The sequence below is a fragment of the Bos javanicus genome, chromosome 12, assembly GCF_032452875.1.
Source record: "Bos javanicus breed banteng chromosome 12, ARS-OSU_banteng_1.0, whole genome shotgun sequence".
Lineage (NCBI taxonomy): Eukaryota > Metazoa > Chordata > Mammalia > Artiodactyla > Bovidae > Bos > Bos javanicus.
The window spans coordinates 31,715,155-31,728,266 of record NC_083879.1 but is presented as its reverse complement, the minus strand read 5'-3'; the positions used below and the strand labels follow the sequence as shown (position 1 = coordinate 31,728,266).

The 13,112-nt window shown below is 41.5% G+C and overlaps 1 protein-coding gene across 6 annotated transcripts in view; it reads right to left on the bottom strand.

Annotated features, from left to right (window-relative positions):
* The window catches only part of FLT1 (fms related receptor tyrosine kinase 1), a 205,240-nt gene that overhangs the window by 125,056 nt on the left and 67,072 nt on the right, over positions 1-13,112 (bottom strand). For all 6 annotated transcript variants that reach the window (XM_061434869.1, XM_061434873.1, XM_061434874.1 and 3 more), the window contains exons 6-10: positions 12,949-13,085; positions 9,553-9,727; positions 8,050-8,167; positions 5,599-5,768; positions 4,822-4,981 (exon numbers count right to left, since the gene is read on the bottom strand). In XM_061434869.1, coding sequence (XP_061290853.1) covers positions 4,822-4,981; positions 5,599-5,768; positions 8,050-8,167; positions 9,553-9,727; positions 12,949-13,085 — 760 coding nt within the window. The remainder of the gene's footprint in view (positions 1-4,821; positions 4,982-5,598; positions 5,769-8,049; positions 8,168-9,552; positions 9,728-12,948; positions 13,086-13,112) is intronic.

Genomic DNA, 13,112 nt, shown 5'->3' with positions numbered 1-13,112 from the left:
GAGACTTTCGCAAGAACCCAATATACCTAACATTTTCCATCAAAGCATGATGACACAGATGTGTTGCAACTCTGTTGTAATCTATTAGTGTTGTTGATGATAATTTGTGATGCTGAGAAGGGGAGAATTACAGTAGCCTCTTGTCTAAAGAATGTGTGTTCTAAAACCCAAACCGCCATCCTTAAAGGCTGCTAGCCTTGAACCTCCTTACATTAAAGAACCAGATTCAGTTCAGTCGCTCAGTCGTGTCCGACTCTGCGATCCCATGAATCACAGCACGCCAGGCCTCCCTGTCCATCACCGACTCCAAGAGTTTACTCAAACTCACGTCCATCGAGTCGGTGATGCCATCCAGCCATCCCATCCTCTGTCGTCCCCTTCTCCTCCTGCCCGCGATCCTTCCCAGCATCAGAGTCTTTTCCAATGAGTCAACTCTTCGCATGAGGTGGCCCAGGTATTGGAGTTTCAGCATCAGTCCTTCCAATGAACACCCAAGACTGAAAAGAACCAGATTGCCCTTCCCCAATTTCTCCTGGCTTCCTCAAATTCATCCTCCCCATTCCCCAAAGAGGGGCCCCTTCCAAACAGCCCCATATCGTTCCTTTACAGAGCATCCTCCATGGAGCAGGCGGCCTTACCTGAGCAATTTTTCTATGAGACTGGACCAGCACTGTGACAGAGCTCACCAAGGACCATGAGATTGCAACCAGCTTACCTCGTGGGTAGTTCATAGTTCTACTTAGTTCTTCACAACCCAGGTTGGAGGGTGTGTGTGTGGGGGTGAAGTTCTAAAAATCTGGCAGGAGTCAGCTCTCTTACATTCCAGTGTACCCCACCCCAGCTTCAGCCAACGCGCAAGTCAGAACCACTTCCTCCCATGACTGGAAACAATGAATGGGGCTGGCCCCAGCTCCCCCGTTATACACTTGCATTCATTCTTACTTTTGCCTAGCTCATCTATCTTGCCTTCTTCTTCTTCCCTGCTTCTGAAAAATCATAAATTCTGTTTTCCTTGATTCCACAACCCAGCCCTACTAGATCTCCATTTCTAAAGCACGGCAAAATGACATTTTACTTTCCATAGTCTTAGCGCTCGTTTCTCAGAAATATTAGGTAAAAGTTCTCACAGTTGTGAAACTAGCTTTGCAGTGGGGAGAACAATGTTTTCCAAGTTCCTTGAAAGTTTTGGAGCCTTACATGGAGACATTTACCCTAATGCAAGCAATAATTACAACCTTGCAAGATTCCATGGCACTCTGTACCTTTCTCAAACACACTGCCTTATCTGAGCCTTATATACTCCCTATGAAATGTATGTAATCACCCCTATTTCATACGAACAGAAGCTGTAAACTACACATGTGAAAAGCACTATAAGCTCACCACCCTTCTGTGTGCTCCCTGGTTAATGCTTAGGCCGACATGGGGCAAGTTAGGACAATCGATTTAGAAGTCTCTGCCAGTTGCTGGAGGTGAAAGAAATCCCACATTCCACCTCATTTGATATTATAGTAGAAAAATCTGCCTGCAATGAAGGAGATGTGGCCCGAGCCATGGGTTCGATCCCTGGGTTGGGAAGATCCCCTGGAGAAGGAAATGGCTAACAACTCTAGTATTCTTGCCTGGAAAATTCCATGGACCAGGGAACCTGGGGGTTACAGTCCACTGGGTTGCAAAGAGTCAGACACAATTTAGCGACTAAACACACACACAATAATAACAATGTTTTTAAAAATTCAAAACAGTCTGCTGCTTCTACTACTTTACTATCCAGATATGCAGAGAATTAAAAGGTGGGGAAGATTCTGCTGTATTTTCCCTCAGCTCATTATGTATGTGAGCTTAAAAGTAACTACCTTTCCCCTATCCTTAATGTCTTAGGACAAATTCTAGGTGAATCAACAACCACAATGTCATTCAGTTTGAGCATAGCTTAGCAGCTTAGCACATTGTTTTTAAAGGAGGCAATTTTTGTTAAATTTATTTAAGGCTCTTAGTATTCACAAAGATGAACTACTTGAACAGTTCTGATCATTTTTAAAAATATATTTATTGGACTCCAGGAAACTATACAGTAAGTCTGAATCTCTTTACTTTAGACTCATTAACCAGTTGGCCACTTTAAACCAATGAATAGTTTTGAGCTACTTAAACACATTCTAACCTCAAAACTAATGCTTTGGTGTGGTCCATAGATAGATATATCTCTTAACTAGAACCTAAAAATTAAATACCAAGAATTATTCTACATATTCAAGAGTAATATGTATATATTAATCACGTAATCTCTTTTGACAAAGATGCACAGACAACATTCTGCAAATATGTACTGCGTAACCCAGAATAAGTAAGATTTTTACAATCCATGCACTAGAACATCCATTATTCAAACGTCACTATCTAAAATTCCTGCCTGCCAGTGAATCTAAGTATATAAAAATAGTTCATAGAAAGTCATATTTGAAAAATTTTAGTAGTAAAAGAGGGCTTGTCTGTCAGTGTGAGCTCTGATCTCTCTGCAGGGTGAAATCAAGTTTTTCTATTTGCTCTCTAGTGTACAAAGGTCCCATGTATCTTTCTGAAATATCTCTACATTAAATGTACTGATTCAACCATCAAGCATCAAAGTTGGACCTGACACAGGTAAGCTACTCAGTCTACTGACTTAAAAAATGAGAAACTCTTAAGGACACACACATCTTCTGCATTTCAAGCAACAATTTATTTGTAAGTGAATCATCACTGAAAGAGTGAAAACTTTCATTTGTGATCTGTCTTGTGATAGGAACAAAGAAAGAAAAGAAAGCCTTTAGCATTAAGAGAATACGTCAGACGGCCAACAAACATTTACAGAAGATTTAAGGTACTGCTCTCAATCTTTGAGAGAGTTCTAAGAGGAATAAGATATCTTTCTAGGCCTTGGCAAGCATACTTCGTAAAATGGGAGAAAGATCCTCCTTACCACAGAGAAATCAGGAAAAAAGGTAATGTTTATAAAGTTTCACTTCAGCTGACCTAATTCCCCAAACCACATTTTATTAGCATTATTCAAACTTAACTTTATAATATTGTGTTCTGTCACTCATAATTCTTATTTTCTAACATAGCCATTAGCTCTAATCCTGAATAGAAATGAAATTTTAGATTCTCTATTGTCAAATCACAATAAGAATATTCTTAAAAGGCTATGTTATTCTATAAAAATTCAACTCTATACCTTTATCCAAACCTAAAAGCTTAAGTTAGTTATTCTAAATGCATTTGCAAGTAATTATTGTTTAGTTGCTAAGTTGTGTCCAACTCTTGGCAACTCTATGGACTGTAGCCCCCCAGGCTCCTCTGTGCATGGGATTTCCCAGGTAAAAATACCTGAGTGGGTTGCCATTTCCTTCTCCAGGGGATCTTCCCGACCCAGGGATCAAACCTGAGACATCTGCACCGGCAGGCGGATTCTTTACCACTAAGCTACCTGGGAAGCCCCAGTTGTAATTTAGGTTAGCACAAACATCCAGGCCTTAAAGAGTCCATAAATATGGATGTCTATTTCCAAATCAGCAAAATAATAAAATCTCAGTATATTTTACTTTCTTTGGGGTTGAATAATCACAGTGGTAGAGAAGGTATTCCAGATCTGTGAGTTCTCATATTTCTATTCTTAGCAAAGGATTCACTCATATGAGAAATCAGATGTGTGAAAACAGTCACTTCTCAGGAATTACACACTCACCCAGGAACTTTCACAATCAGGATAATATGCCTTAAAAGATTAAAACACGAGATGAAGACAGGCTGAAATTGCAGGAAGTATCTAGAAAACCAAGTAGCCTCTTCTTTTCATGCTAGAATTATATCGTGTTTATTTTTTTATCAAGCTAATCAAAAAAAATAATAGCAACTCTCCCAAGCACTCTACAAGTGGGACGAAAAGCAATAAAGAAAACATTCTGGCCTCAAGCTAATCGTTGTGCAGTCTCACTACTATCTGACTACTGCACCCATCAATTCTATCTGTGTACCTTCAAACTCGCTCCTATGAACGATCATGTGTCAATCCTCCAGACTAAACAGTAATGGAAAACAGCAAACAGGGCTCGGTCATCAACAGGAAGCAAGGAAACACTGCACGGCTGAGAGAGGGCAAATACACCCCGAGCATCTGTGTATTCAGACAGGATGCTGAATCAGCTCATAGCTCAGAGAAGACGAGTGTACCCACACCTTGTGATGTGACAGAGCTGTCAGCAAAGGGCTGTTCATGCTGAGGAGGGAGAAGAGAGTCTGAGCAAGTCAGGAAGGTTCGTGGAGAAGGTGACCCCACTGATGAGCTTGGGAAGATAAAGATGGACCTCTTAGGGGGGAGAAAGCATGTGGAAGGTCATGTCCAACGAGTGTAAGAGCACACACAGAGCCTAGGCAAGGCAATGATCACCAGTGGTGGGAAGATCTGATGTCATGCTCAATGCTTTTGGAGTGCTAAATGGGGGGACCAGTAACTGATGTAGTAATGGAGCCGAAGTCTGGGGGTGCCCAGCTGGAAAACAAGAGATGGGAGTTCCAACCCGAGTTCCAAAGAGTGGCTCAGAGGGGGACCCTCATTCTGTCCCTGTGCTCCTAGTCTAGAACTATTGGAATTATGACATGGTTAGCCATGGTAAGGAAGAAGTGTAGGTAGACTGCCTACCTTTTCCCAGGGCAGGGGAAGCCTCGCCTGCTGTGGACCGCACGTCCCAAGTGCCAACTCCCATCTGTGGCCGTGAAAGACCCTGGAGTCCAGATGTTGAAGAGCATTCGAAAGTTATTTGAGAAACAAACTGTGCCTACCTTGCATTGGAGTGATTATGGTTACAGGGGTGCCAGAACCACGTGATAGCAGGTGTGGGGACTCCATAAATGGTGCAGGTCAGGATCTGTCTGCTGCCCAGTGGGTACAAGATCGGATCCGGGAATGATGATACAGCCCTTTCGTAAATCTGGGGTTTCACTGAAAGGAGAGAACAGGACAGAGGTTGAGAACTGGTCCAATGACTGGACCACACCACCAAGGACCACGTTCTCACTGGTTCTGATGTCAAGGAGACAAACATGTGGATGAAAACCAAACCTGTGTAACTGTCATCATAATGTCAATTGAAAAGCAATAGGTATGTTTTGAGAGCATGTAAAAACTTGATTCCATGGTACGTACGTTCTGATCACAATGATAAAAAAAAAAATCACATTGCTATGGGAGATAAGAAGCAACCATGAAATAGTTGGGATGGGGGCATAATGGTTTTTAAAACAATTGAAAAAATTTTAATTTTCTTTGTTATACTGACTTTAAAAATCAATTTTTATTAGAGTACAGTTGCTTTACAATGTTGTGTTAGTTTTTACTGTACAGCAAAGTGAATCAGCTATATGTATATATATATCCCCCCTTTTCTGGATTTCCTGCCCATTTAGGTCAGCACAGAGCACCAAATAGGGTTCCCTATTACAGACAGCAGGTTCTCATCCATTATCTATTTTATTTACTGGCTTTTGACACAAATGGTCACTAATGTCACCTCCACCAGAACCAAAAGAACGTTTGAAAAGTCTGAACGGTGAACTCACCATTGACAATCAGAGTGACAGTGAAGTTTTTGAACACATTTGCCTGCTTTATGCCCAGCAAGACTGTGTAGTCCCCTGCATCTTCGGGAGTCACATCTTTGATAATCAATGAATAGCCACGAATCAGATAGCGGGCAGACTTCTCAGTGGCCAGTGACCCGTCTTTTAACCTGTGGTTAAGCGCATGATTAGTAAGTTATTTCATACCACCTCTTAGATAACACGTTAACATTCCCATGTACGGATGTGTGCTCCAGTTTAGACATCTAGAGCCCTGGATTCCTCAACAGCCACTTAAAACATTTAGACACTGACTTAGTAAAGCCCAGTGGGGGAATTTTAGATTGGGAAACACTGCTTTGTTGATCGGCAAAGAGGAAGAAGCAAGCTGAGGGAAGGAAGACAAGTGATGATTTAATGTACCCACATGGATGCTGCTTGCTACTGTGACTTAAGTATTAACCCAGAAGCACGGGCCGATTCCATCTGAGATGTTTTTTCAGAGTTCTCCATGAGGCTCCATCGCAATACAAGGGTCATTGTAAGTCAGATCAACTAGATCACTTCTCCAGATAAAAACAAAAATAGACTTTCCCATTGTGGCCTCATGTGGAGTTCTTATTAGTTATATAAATGGTCACACCAGTTGTCCCTTTCATAAGCTATAGTGAAATCAAGATTATCAAGGTTCTTTCCTCTGGGAAAGATTAAGGCACAAAACTCACAAACAAAAAGTATAAACTTAAAAATAATTTTTTTTAAACTTTAGAGACAGACTCAACGCCTAGATATCACTCAATTACATACAGAACCAAGAGTCAGGCGAGAAGGCTTACCCTGGCTCTGCCACTGTATGCCGTGAACTTGACTAAGTCATTGATTTCTCAGTTTCTCCAAGTTTCTCAAAGATCTCTTAACTGTAAAACTCTGTGATTTCATTAAATGGCACAGTTCTTTCAACGGGCATTTTTCATAGGCTTCCCTGGTGGCTCAGGGGTAAAGAATCTGCCTGTCAGTGCAGGAGATGCAGGTTTGATCCCTGGGTTGGGAAGATCCCCTGGAGAAGGAAATAGCAACCCCCTCCAGTATTCTTGCCTGGGGAATCCCATGGACAGAGGAAGCTGGTGGGCTACATTCCATGGGGTCACAGAGTCAGATATGACTGAGCGACTAAACAAGTAGGAATTTATTGTGTTCTGCATAAAGCTGTAATGTTAGCAATGGCATTAGTTCATAGGCAAGCAAACAAATTCTAATTCCTAGTAGGTCTCATCTCCAAAGCAGCAAAATGTGTGATTTTAAACCACGCATTTTGCTGTGATTATAAATCCCATTTTAGTATTACTTTAAATTATTTCTTATGAACAAGTCATTACTTTCAAAATTGGGTTTTTTTGTTTGTTTTAGGTCTTTGCTACTTAGCTACTGGAGAAATTAGCAGTGTTGAACAGACGGCTATGTTCTTCCTAGAGTGGAGTGTATATTTCTATTGGAATAACATACATTCATAGGAAATTTACTATTAAACTTTTTAGATATTATGAAACAAAACCTCTCTTCTACTGCAACGACAAGAAGGGACAGAGCACAAAGTCTCATTTTCTTTTTAATGCCCTATTAATGATTTAGAGGAAAACTAAAATGCTACACCCGTTTGATATCGAAAGCAAAACAAGCTCTGGTTGAGATTCTATATTGTGTGGGTTGTTTTCCTAATCAGTTGTGTAGTATACTCTTTGGAATGCAATGGCTTGGGCCAAAGATCCTGGCATTTAGAAATGATTTCACAAAATGATTGCAGATTATCAACAGATTACATTGTTTTACATCAGGTGTTGGGCTCGCATTAAAAAAAAAAACAGTTGCTTAAAGCGTTTCTGAATATGCAAACTTCCAGCCAGAAAACCTTGTAATTAGTTCAAGTCGGGCCATGGGTGCACCCCTGCCACCAAATCAGTCTGGTCTCTATTAATGTTTATTTTTAAAACAAGACTGGAACTTTCAGCCCAGCTGTACCTAAAAGAATTATTTTCCGATTATAAGAGAATTATTATCCTCATCACAAGGGCCCACTTCTTCAGGGTTAATAGAGCATGTTACATACTCAAGATGCTTCCTAATCGTTGCTCAACATACTCCATTCAGAGGAAGTTGACATCATAGGAAGGTTTAGAGAGGCAGAAATTTAGTCGCAGGGAGTGAATGACTAAACCGCGTGAGCACTCAAAACACCCCAGCCCTTGCTCTGTCCTGTGTCATTATTTGTCCTCCCTATCAGCCCTTCCCACTCACTCCGCTCCGAGCCTAGAAATCAGCCCAGACCCTAGTCTTCCACTGTTGTCTGGGAAACGTATATTGTTTCTTTTCAAGAATTCAAGTCTCTCAAGGCTCCTGCATCTTCCTACTGACAAAGCATGTCTTAAGCTGCAAGGTACATGACTGTGATCCTACCAGACAACTTCTGGAGTGGGGAACGCCTTCACTCTCATGGAGAGCCGGTAAGACCGCTTGCCAGCTACAGCCTCAAACGCCTGCTGCTGTTGAGGCCTCATAGTGATGAATCCCTTGTCTACGAAAGAAGGGAGAAATCCATTAGAAAAGATTATATGTAAACAAAACCGAACCAAAACCCCATTCAAGGAGGGTGCAGCCAGGGAGTAAATGGAACTGAATTACTGGTGGTTCAGATGGTGAAGAATCTGCCTACTATGTGGTAGATCTGGGTTTGATCCCTGAGTTGGGAAGATCCTCTGGAGAAAGAAATGGCAACCCACTCCAGTATTCTTGCCTGGGAAATCCCATGGACAGAGGAGCCTGGTGGGCTACAGTCCACGGGGTCACAAAGAGTCAGACACGACTGAGCGACTAACACACATGCTCAAGTACTGATCAGTGAATAAAACCATTTAGAAGTACCCAAACAAGTGAAATATTTGCAAAATCAAATGGTCCCTGGGACATAAAAGCCCAGTGGCAGGGCAACAGAAACACCTTAAACATCTATATTATAACAAAAACATATAAAGAATCTTCTAAAAAAAAAAATCAACCTGGCCAATATGAGTGCCATGGGAGAAAGTTGTTCCATGTGCTCTAGAACAACTAATTTGATATAAAACATCAACTGGAGCAAGTCAAAAGAATATCAAAGGCATGGGTAGAACTGTCCTCCAGTTTCTGCTCCTTACAAGGTTATCTTTTCAATGGCAGCAATAAAATTAGGTTTTTAAGACTTCTGAAGAGGTTAAAGTATTTTCTTGACAGAATTTGCCTATTGGAATTAAACAATAATATTAGGATTTCATGGGAATAAAATCAGGGATAAAAGAATATCAATTCTAAGTAATTTATCACAGCATATCTTTCCCTAAATCAGTATAATCTCAGAAATGTCTTCCAGAAGTTAAAGGTAAAACTGTATTTTTCTGTTTTGTTCATGTAAACTGAAGTGAAAGTCGCTCAGTTGTGTCCAGCTCTTTGCAACCCCATGGACTGCAATACGTGGACTGCAGCCCACCAGGCTCCTCTGTCCATGGGATTCTCCAGGCAAGAATACTGGAAAGGGTTGCTATTCCCTTCTCCAGGTGATCTTCCTGACCCAGGGATTGAACTTGGGTCTCCTACATTGCAGGCAGATTCTTTACTGCCTGAGCCACCAGGGAAGCCCAATGCAACACTAAACAAATAACTTTGTATAGATTCTAATATGATCTAACTGACTTATTATCCACAATAAATTTGTAAGGGAAAGATACTTGACTCAGTGCAAAAGTATTACAGTTGAAGAACACTTAATGTGATTTGCACTTGGGCAGGGGGTGAAGGGAGACAAATTTTTTTTCATGACAGGCTAACTCCTGTCCCAAAGAAAATTTACATGATTTATAGAACTGCACCACCTCCCCCCCCACCCCCAAATCTGCAGTGACTGGAAAGCAGGGAAGGGTTGCTCACCATATATATGCACCGAGGTGTTAACAGACTTGAGCGTTTGCCCGCTTTTCACATGACAAGTGTAAAGCCCTTGGTCTTCCTTCTGCACTTTGTCAATAACAAGGATGCTGTAGAATACATTATTGTGGGGATTGCGTTGGTCAATGCGTTGCCTTATACTGGCTCTCTTATTTACCTAGAAAGAAAATGTATGAGTTATAGCATTTCTAAAATGATTCCTACAATCTGTAATTTTCTGCTAAGAGGCAAACCCACTCAGAGCAAGCTGCCCAGAACCATAGCTCTGTCTGGACATGTTTCCAACATGTGCCATAGCGCCCTGATTCAGCACTTCAGGTTCTTCAGATGGACTTTCACATGTACACTATCTTAACAGTTCCTCGCAACAAGCCAGTGAGATTGGTGGGCTAATTGCCTTTTTGTGGATGAAGAAATCAAAGCATCAAAACACTGACCAGAGTAGCCTGGGAACTTGGGTCTTCTGAGTACAAATCTGATTCTTCCCTCTAGCCCCTCTCTAAGCAGTAACCTGTTCTCAAGGCAGCGATATCAGACACAAACTCAGGCAAGGACTGTCTTCAGTATGTGGATTCATGGCAGGCTTTCTCCTAATAAATGCCCATGTGAGTTTTTTGGGGTTTTTTTTTGCTTCCTTCTAGAAATGAAAGATGATGAATCCTGGCTACACCTATTAGGGTTTAATGATCCATGTTTCATTATTTCACTATTTGAACAAGGCTTGCCAATTTCTGCTAAACCTCACGAAATGGGCCTGGGGACCTGCAAAGCCCTTGGCAAGTTTTAGCCAACAATCTAGGGCTGGGGTTGATCCCATGTTTGCAGGCCTCAGGCTCAGCACTGTACCCCGGCCACAGTGATCCACTCCTGGTTTTGCGAAGATGAGGTCACAGTGTCTTTTCCTTTCATTGTTCGCTCCTTTCTTTTTCTTACTTTTTTTTTCAAGCATTACATTTTATAACACATAATATGTTATTTCCTCCTCTCGTTTTGTCCCCATGAGGAGGCATGGAAAAAGACTCTGGAAGTTGGCCAGACTAGTCTCTGGGTCTTGACCTTAGCTCTCCCTCTGTGCCATGTTGGATAAATTCTACCTACCTGTTGGCACAGATGCGTAAAACAATTTTCTCCCTTCTTGACAGCAACCACAAAGAAGATGTCAGTCATTGCCATCAAAAATAAGAGAATTGGTCCCTACGTGCCAGACTGGGGGAACTTCAGCAATTCTATTTGTGTTGATATTACTTCTCCCTTCTCCCTTTAGCATCAATGGGTGGTAAAAATATGATTAAAAATGGGATGTTTTTACAGTCTCAAAAAATTTTCCTACTTTACCATGAAGAAATATGGCAAATACCACCTTAACCATGGGACCAAGATAGCATCATGTACTTCCAGATATGACATTGAGAAGGACACAACAGCACTTCTATGGCGCACCTGCCCAAAGTGTATGGCCTGAGTCTAATAATTAGAAGAAAGACCAGAAACCCCAAAAATAACAGGTATTCTACAAAATAACTGCTGTATTTCAAGGGAGGGCTTTCCTGGTGGCTCAGATGGTAAAGAGTCTGCCTGCAGTGCAAGAAACTCAGGTTTGATCCCTGGGTCAGGAAGATCCCCTGGAGAAGGAAATGGCAACCCACTCTAGTATTCTTGCCTGGAAAATCCCAAGGACAGAGGAGCCTGGTGGACTACAGTCCATGGGGTCACAAAGAGTCAGATACGACTGAGCAACTTCACTTCCAGGAAGAGAGGAAGAGAGGGAAGGGGTCTGTTAAAATCAACACAACAAGAGAGATAAAAACACTGAGGGACTAGTCCAGATTAAAAGAAGACTAAAGAGATAGGACATCCAAATGGCAGGATACGATGCTAGATCAGAAATTTTGTGCTTGTTGCTGCTCTTCTTCCCCAATTTGGTAACATCTTCATTGTTTCTGCCTTGGTATCCTAAAACTGCCTCTGGGTTTTACAACAGTCTTGTCAGCAGCCACAGGCTATCTAAGTCAAAATGAAACCCAGTTAACAACTTAGATCTTTAGTCCCACAGACCGCATTCCCCAGGCTGTTAGGCATATGTTGTGACGTGTAATGTACTAGACCACTTCCATCACAGAAAGGTCTATTGAACAGGGCCACTTTCAAAGTTATGGACATTCAACAGATGTATCACCATACTCTCACAGCAGCAACACTAAAAGGATAAAAATTTCTTCCCTCCTTCCATGTATTAAGAATATACGGCTTCTAGCAAAACCCAGAACATATTGCCACAAGTTGTAGCAATCTTATTTCAACCATTTTCTAGAAAATACCTTATGACTGATGAGTCTTTAATATGTCCCTATGGGGTCTTTGTGATACCTTTTGTTGCCAGTTTATTCTGTTTTCCTAGCAAGAAGTATGTATACTGTACAGCACAGGGAATATAGCCCAGTATTTTGTAATAACTGTCAAGAGAGCATAATCTGTAAAAAGTCTGTATCACTATGTTGCATACCTGAAGCTAAACTAACATTGTAACTCAGTTGTACTTCAATTAAATAAAACAGTGGCTGGGGACTGCGGCACTCATCCTAATTCTACATATGCCATCTAATACGTGCTATGTAATGTATACATAATTTAATCATAAGCTAGCTTTGTGACTGGGCCACCTGAATGATGTAACCAATGGTTTACCTGGGATCTGAACCATAAACCATACAGACACGTAAGAAATGGCGCTGGACTCACTGTCGGACGATTCTCAACAGTTTATCAGGGATTCCCCCTGTATACATATTTAAAACAAAGATTGTTTGCGAGGATGTTTAATTTGAACAAGGGGACCCAACTCAGGCTTCATTCTTTCCATTTTTCTGAAAGACAGAATCACTCCTTTGTCCCTTAACAAACAGAATATTCGGTGGCTGGGTTGTACTATCTTTCCCAAACATGCTCCAATCAGGTGCCTGCCTGTCTGCCGGTCTCTTCAATTAATGCACCGACAACAACTTTTTGCTGTTGTTGTTACAAAAGATAGCCCCTGCCTGGCACGTTGTGATAACTTTCTTTCTCATCTCTAAATCCTAGAGACTCGTTTCCAAGGATAAAACAATCCCCTTTTCCACCCAGAATCATGCAATAGAAATACCAGCTATACACTTCCAAACAAAACCTCCAGACATCAAAAGACGGTATCTCTGCAGATCATACTCACAACACGTCAGGGAAGAGAAGCACCCGAACCAAACCCAAAGCTCCTTTATTGACTCTGCCAGCGGCATCAGAATATTCTGCTTTTTCTCCCTTACTTCAAAAACTCAGTTTAGCATCTCACTTGCAAAAACTAAATACTGTCCTATAGAAGAAATAGAAAAGGAGGTCACTCACTCCTCCAGGGTAACTCCAGGTCATCTCAACTCTTGTGTTCAATGGGGTGGTAGCCGTGCAGTTGAGGGTGAGAGTATGGCCTCTCAGTTGTCTGACTGGGCCTGGTGTGCTTATCCAGACGTCTGTGATTGTGTTGGCTGTAAGCATAAGGAGTCACGTTAAAA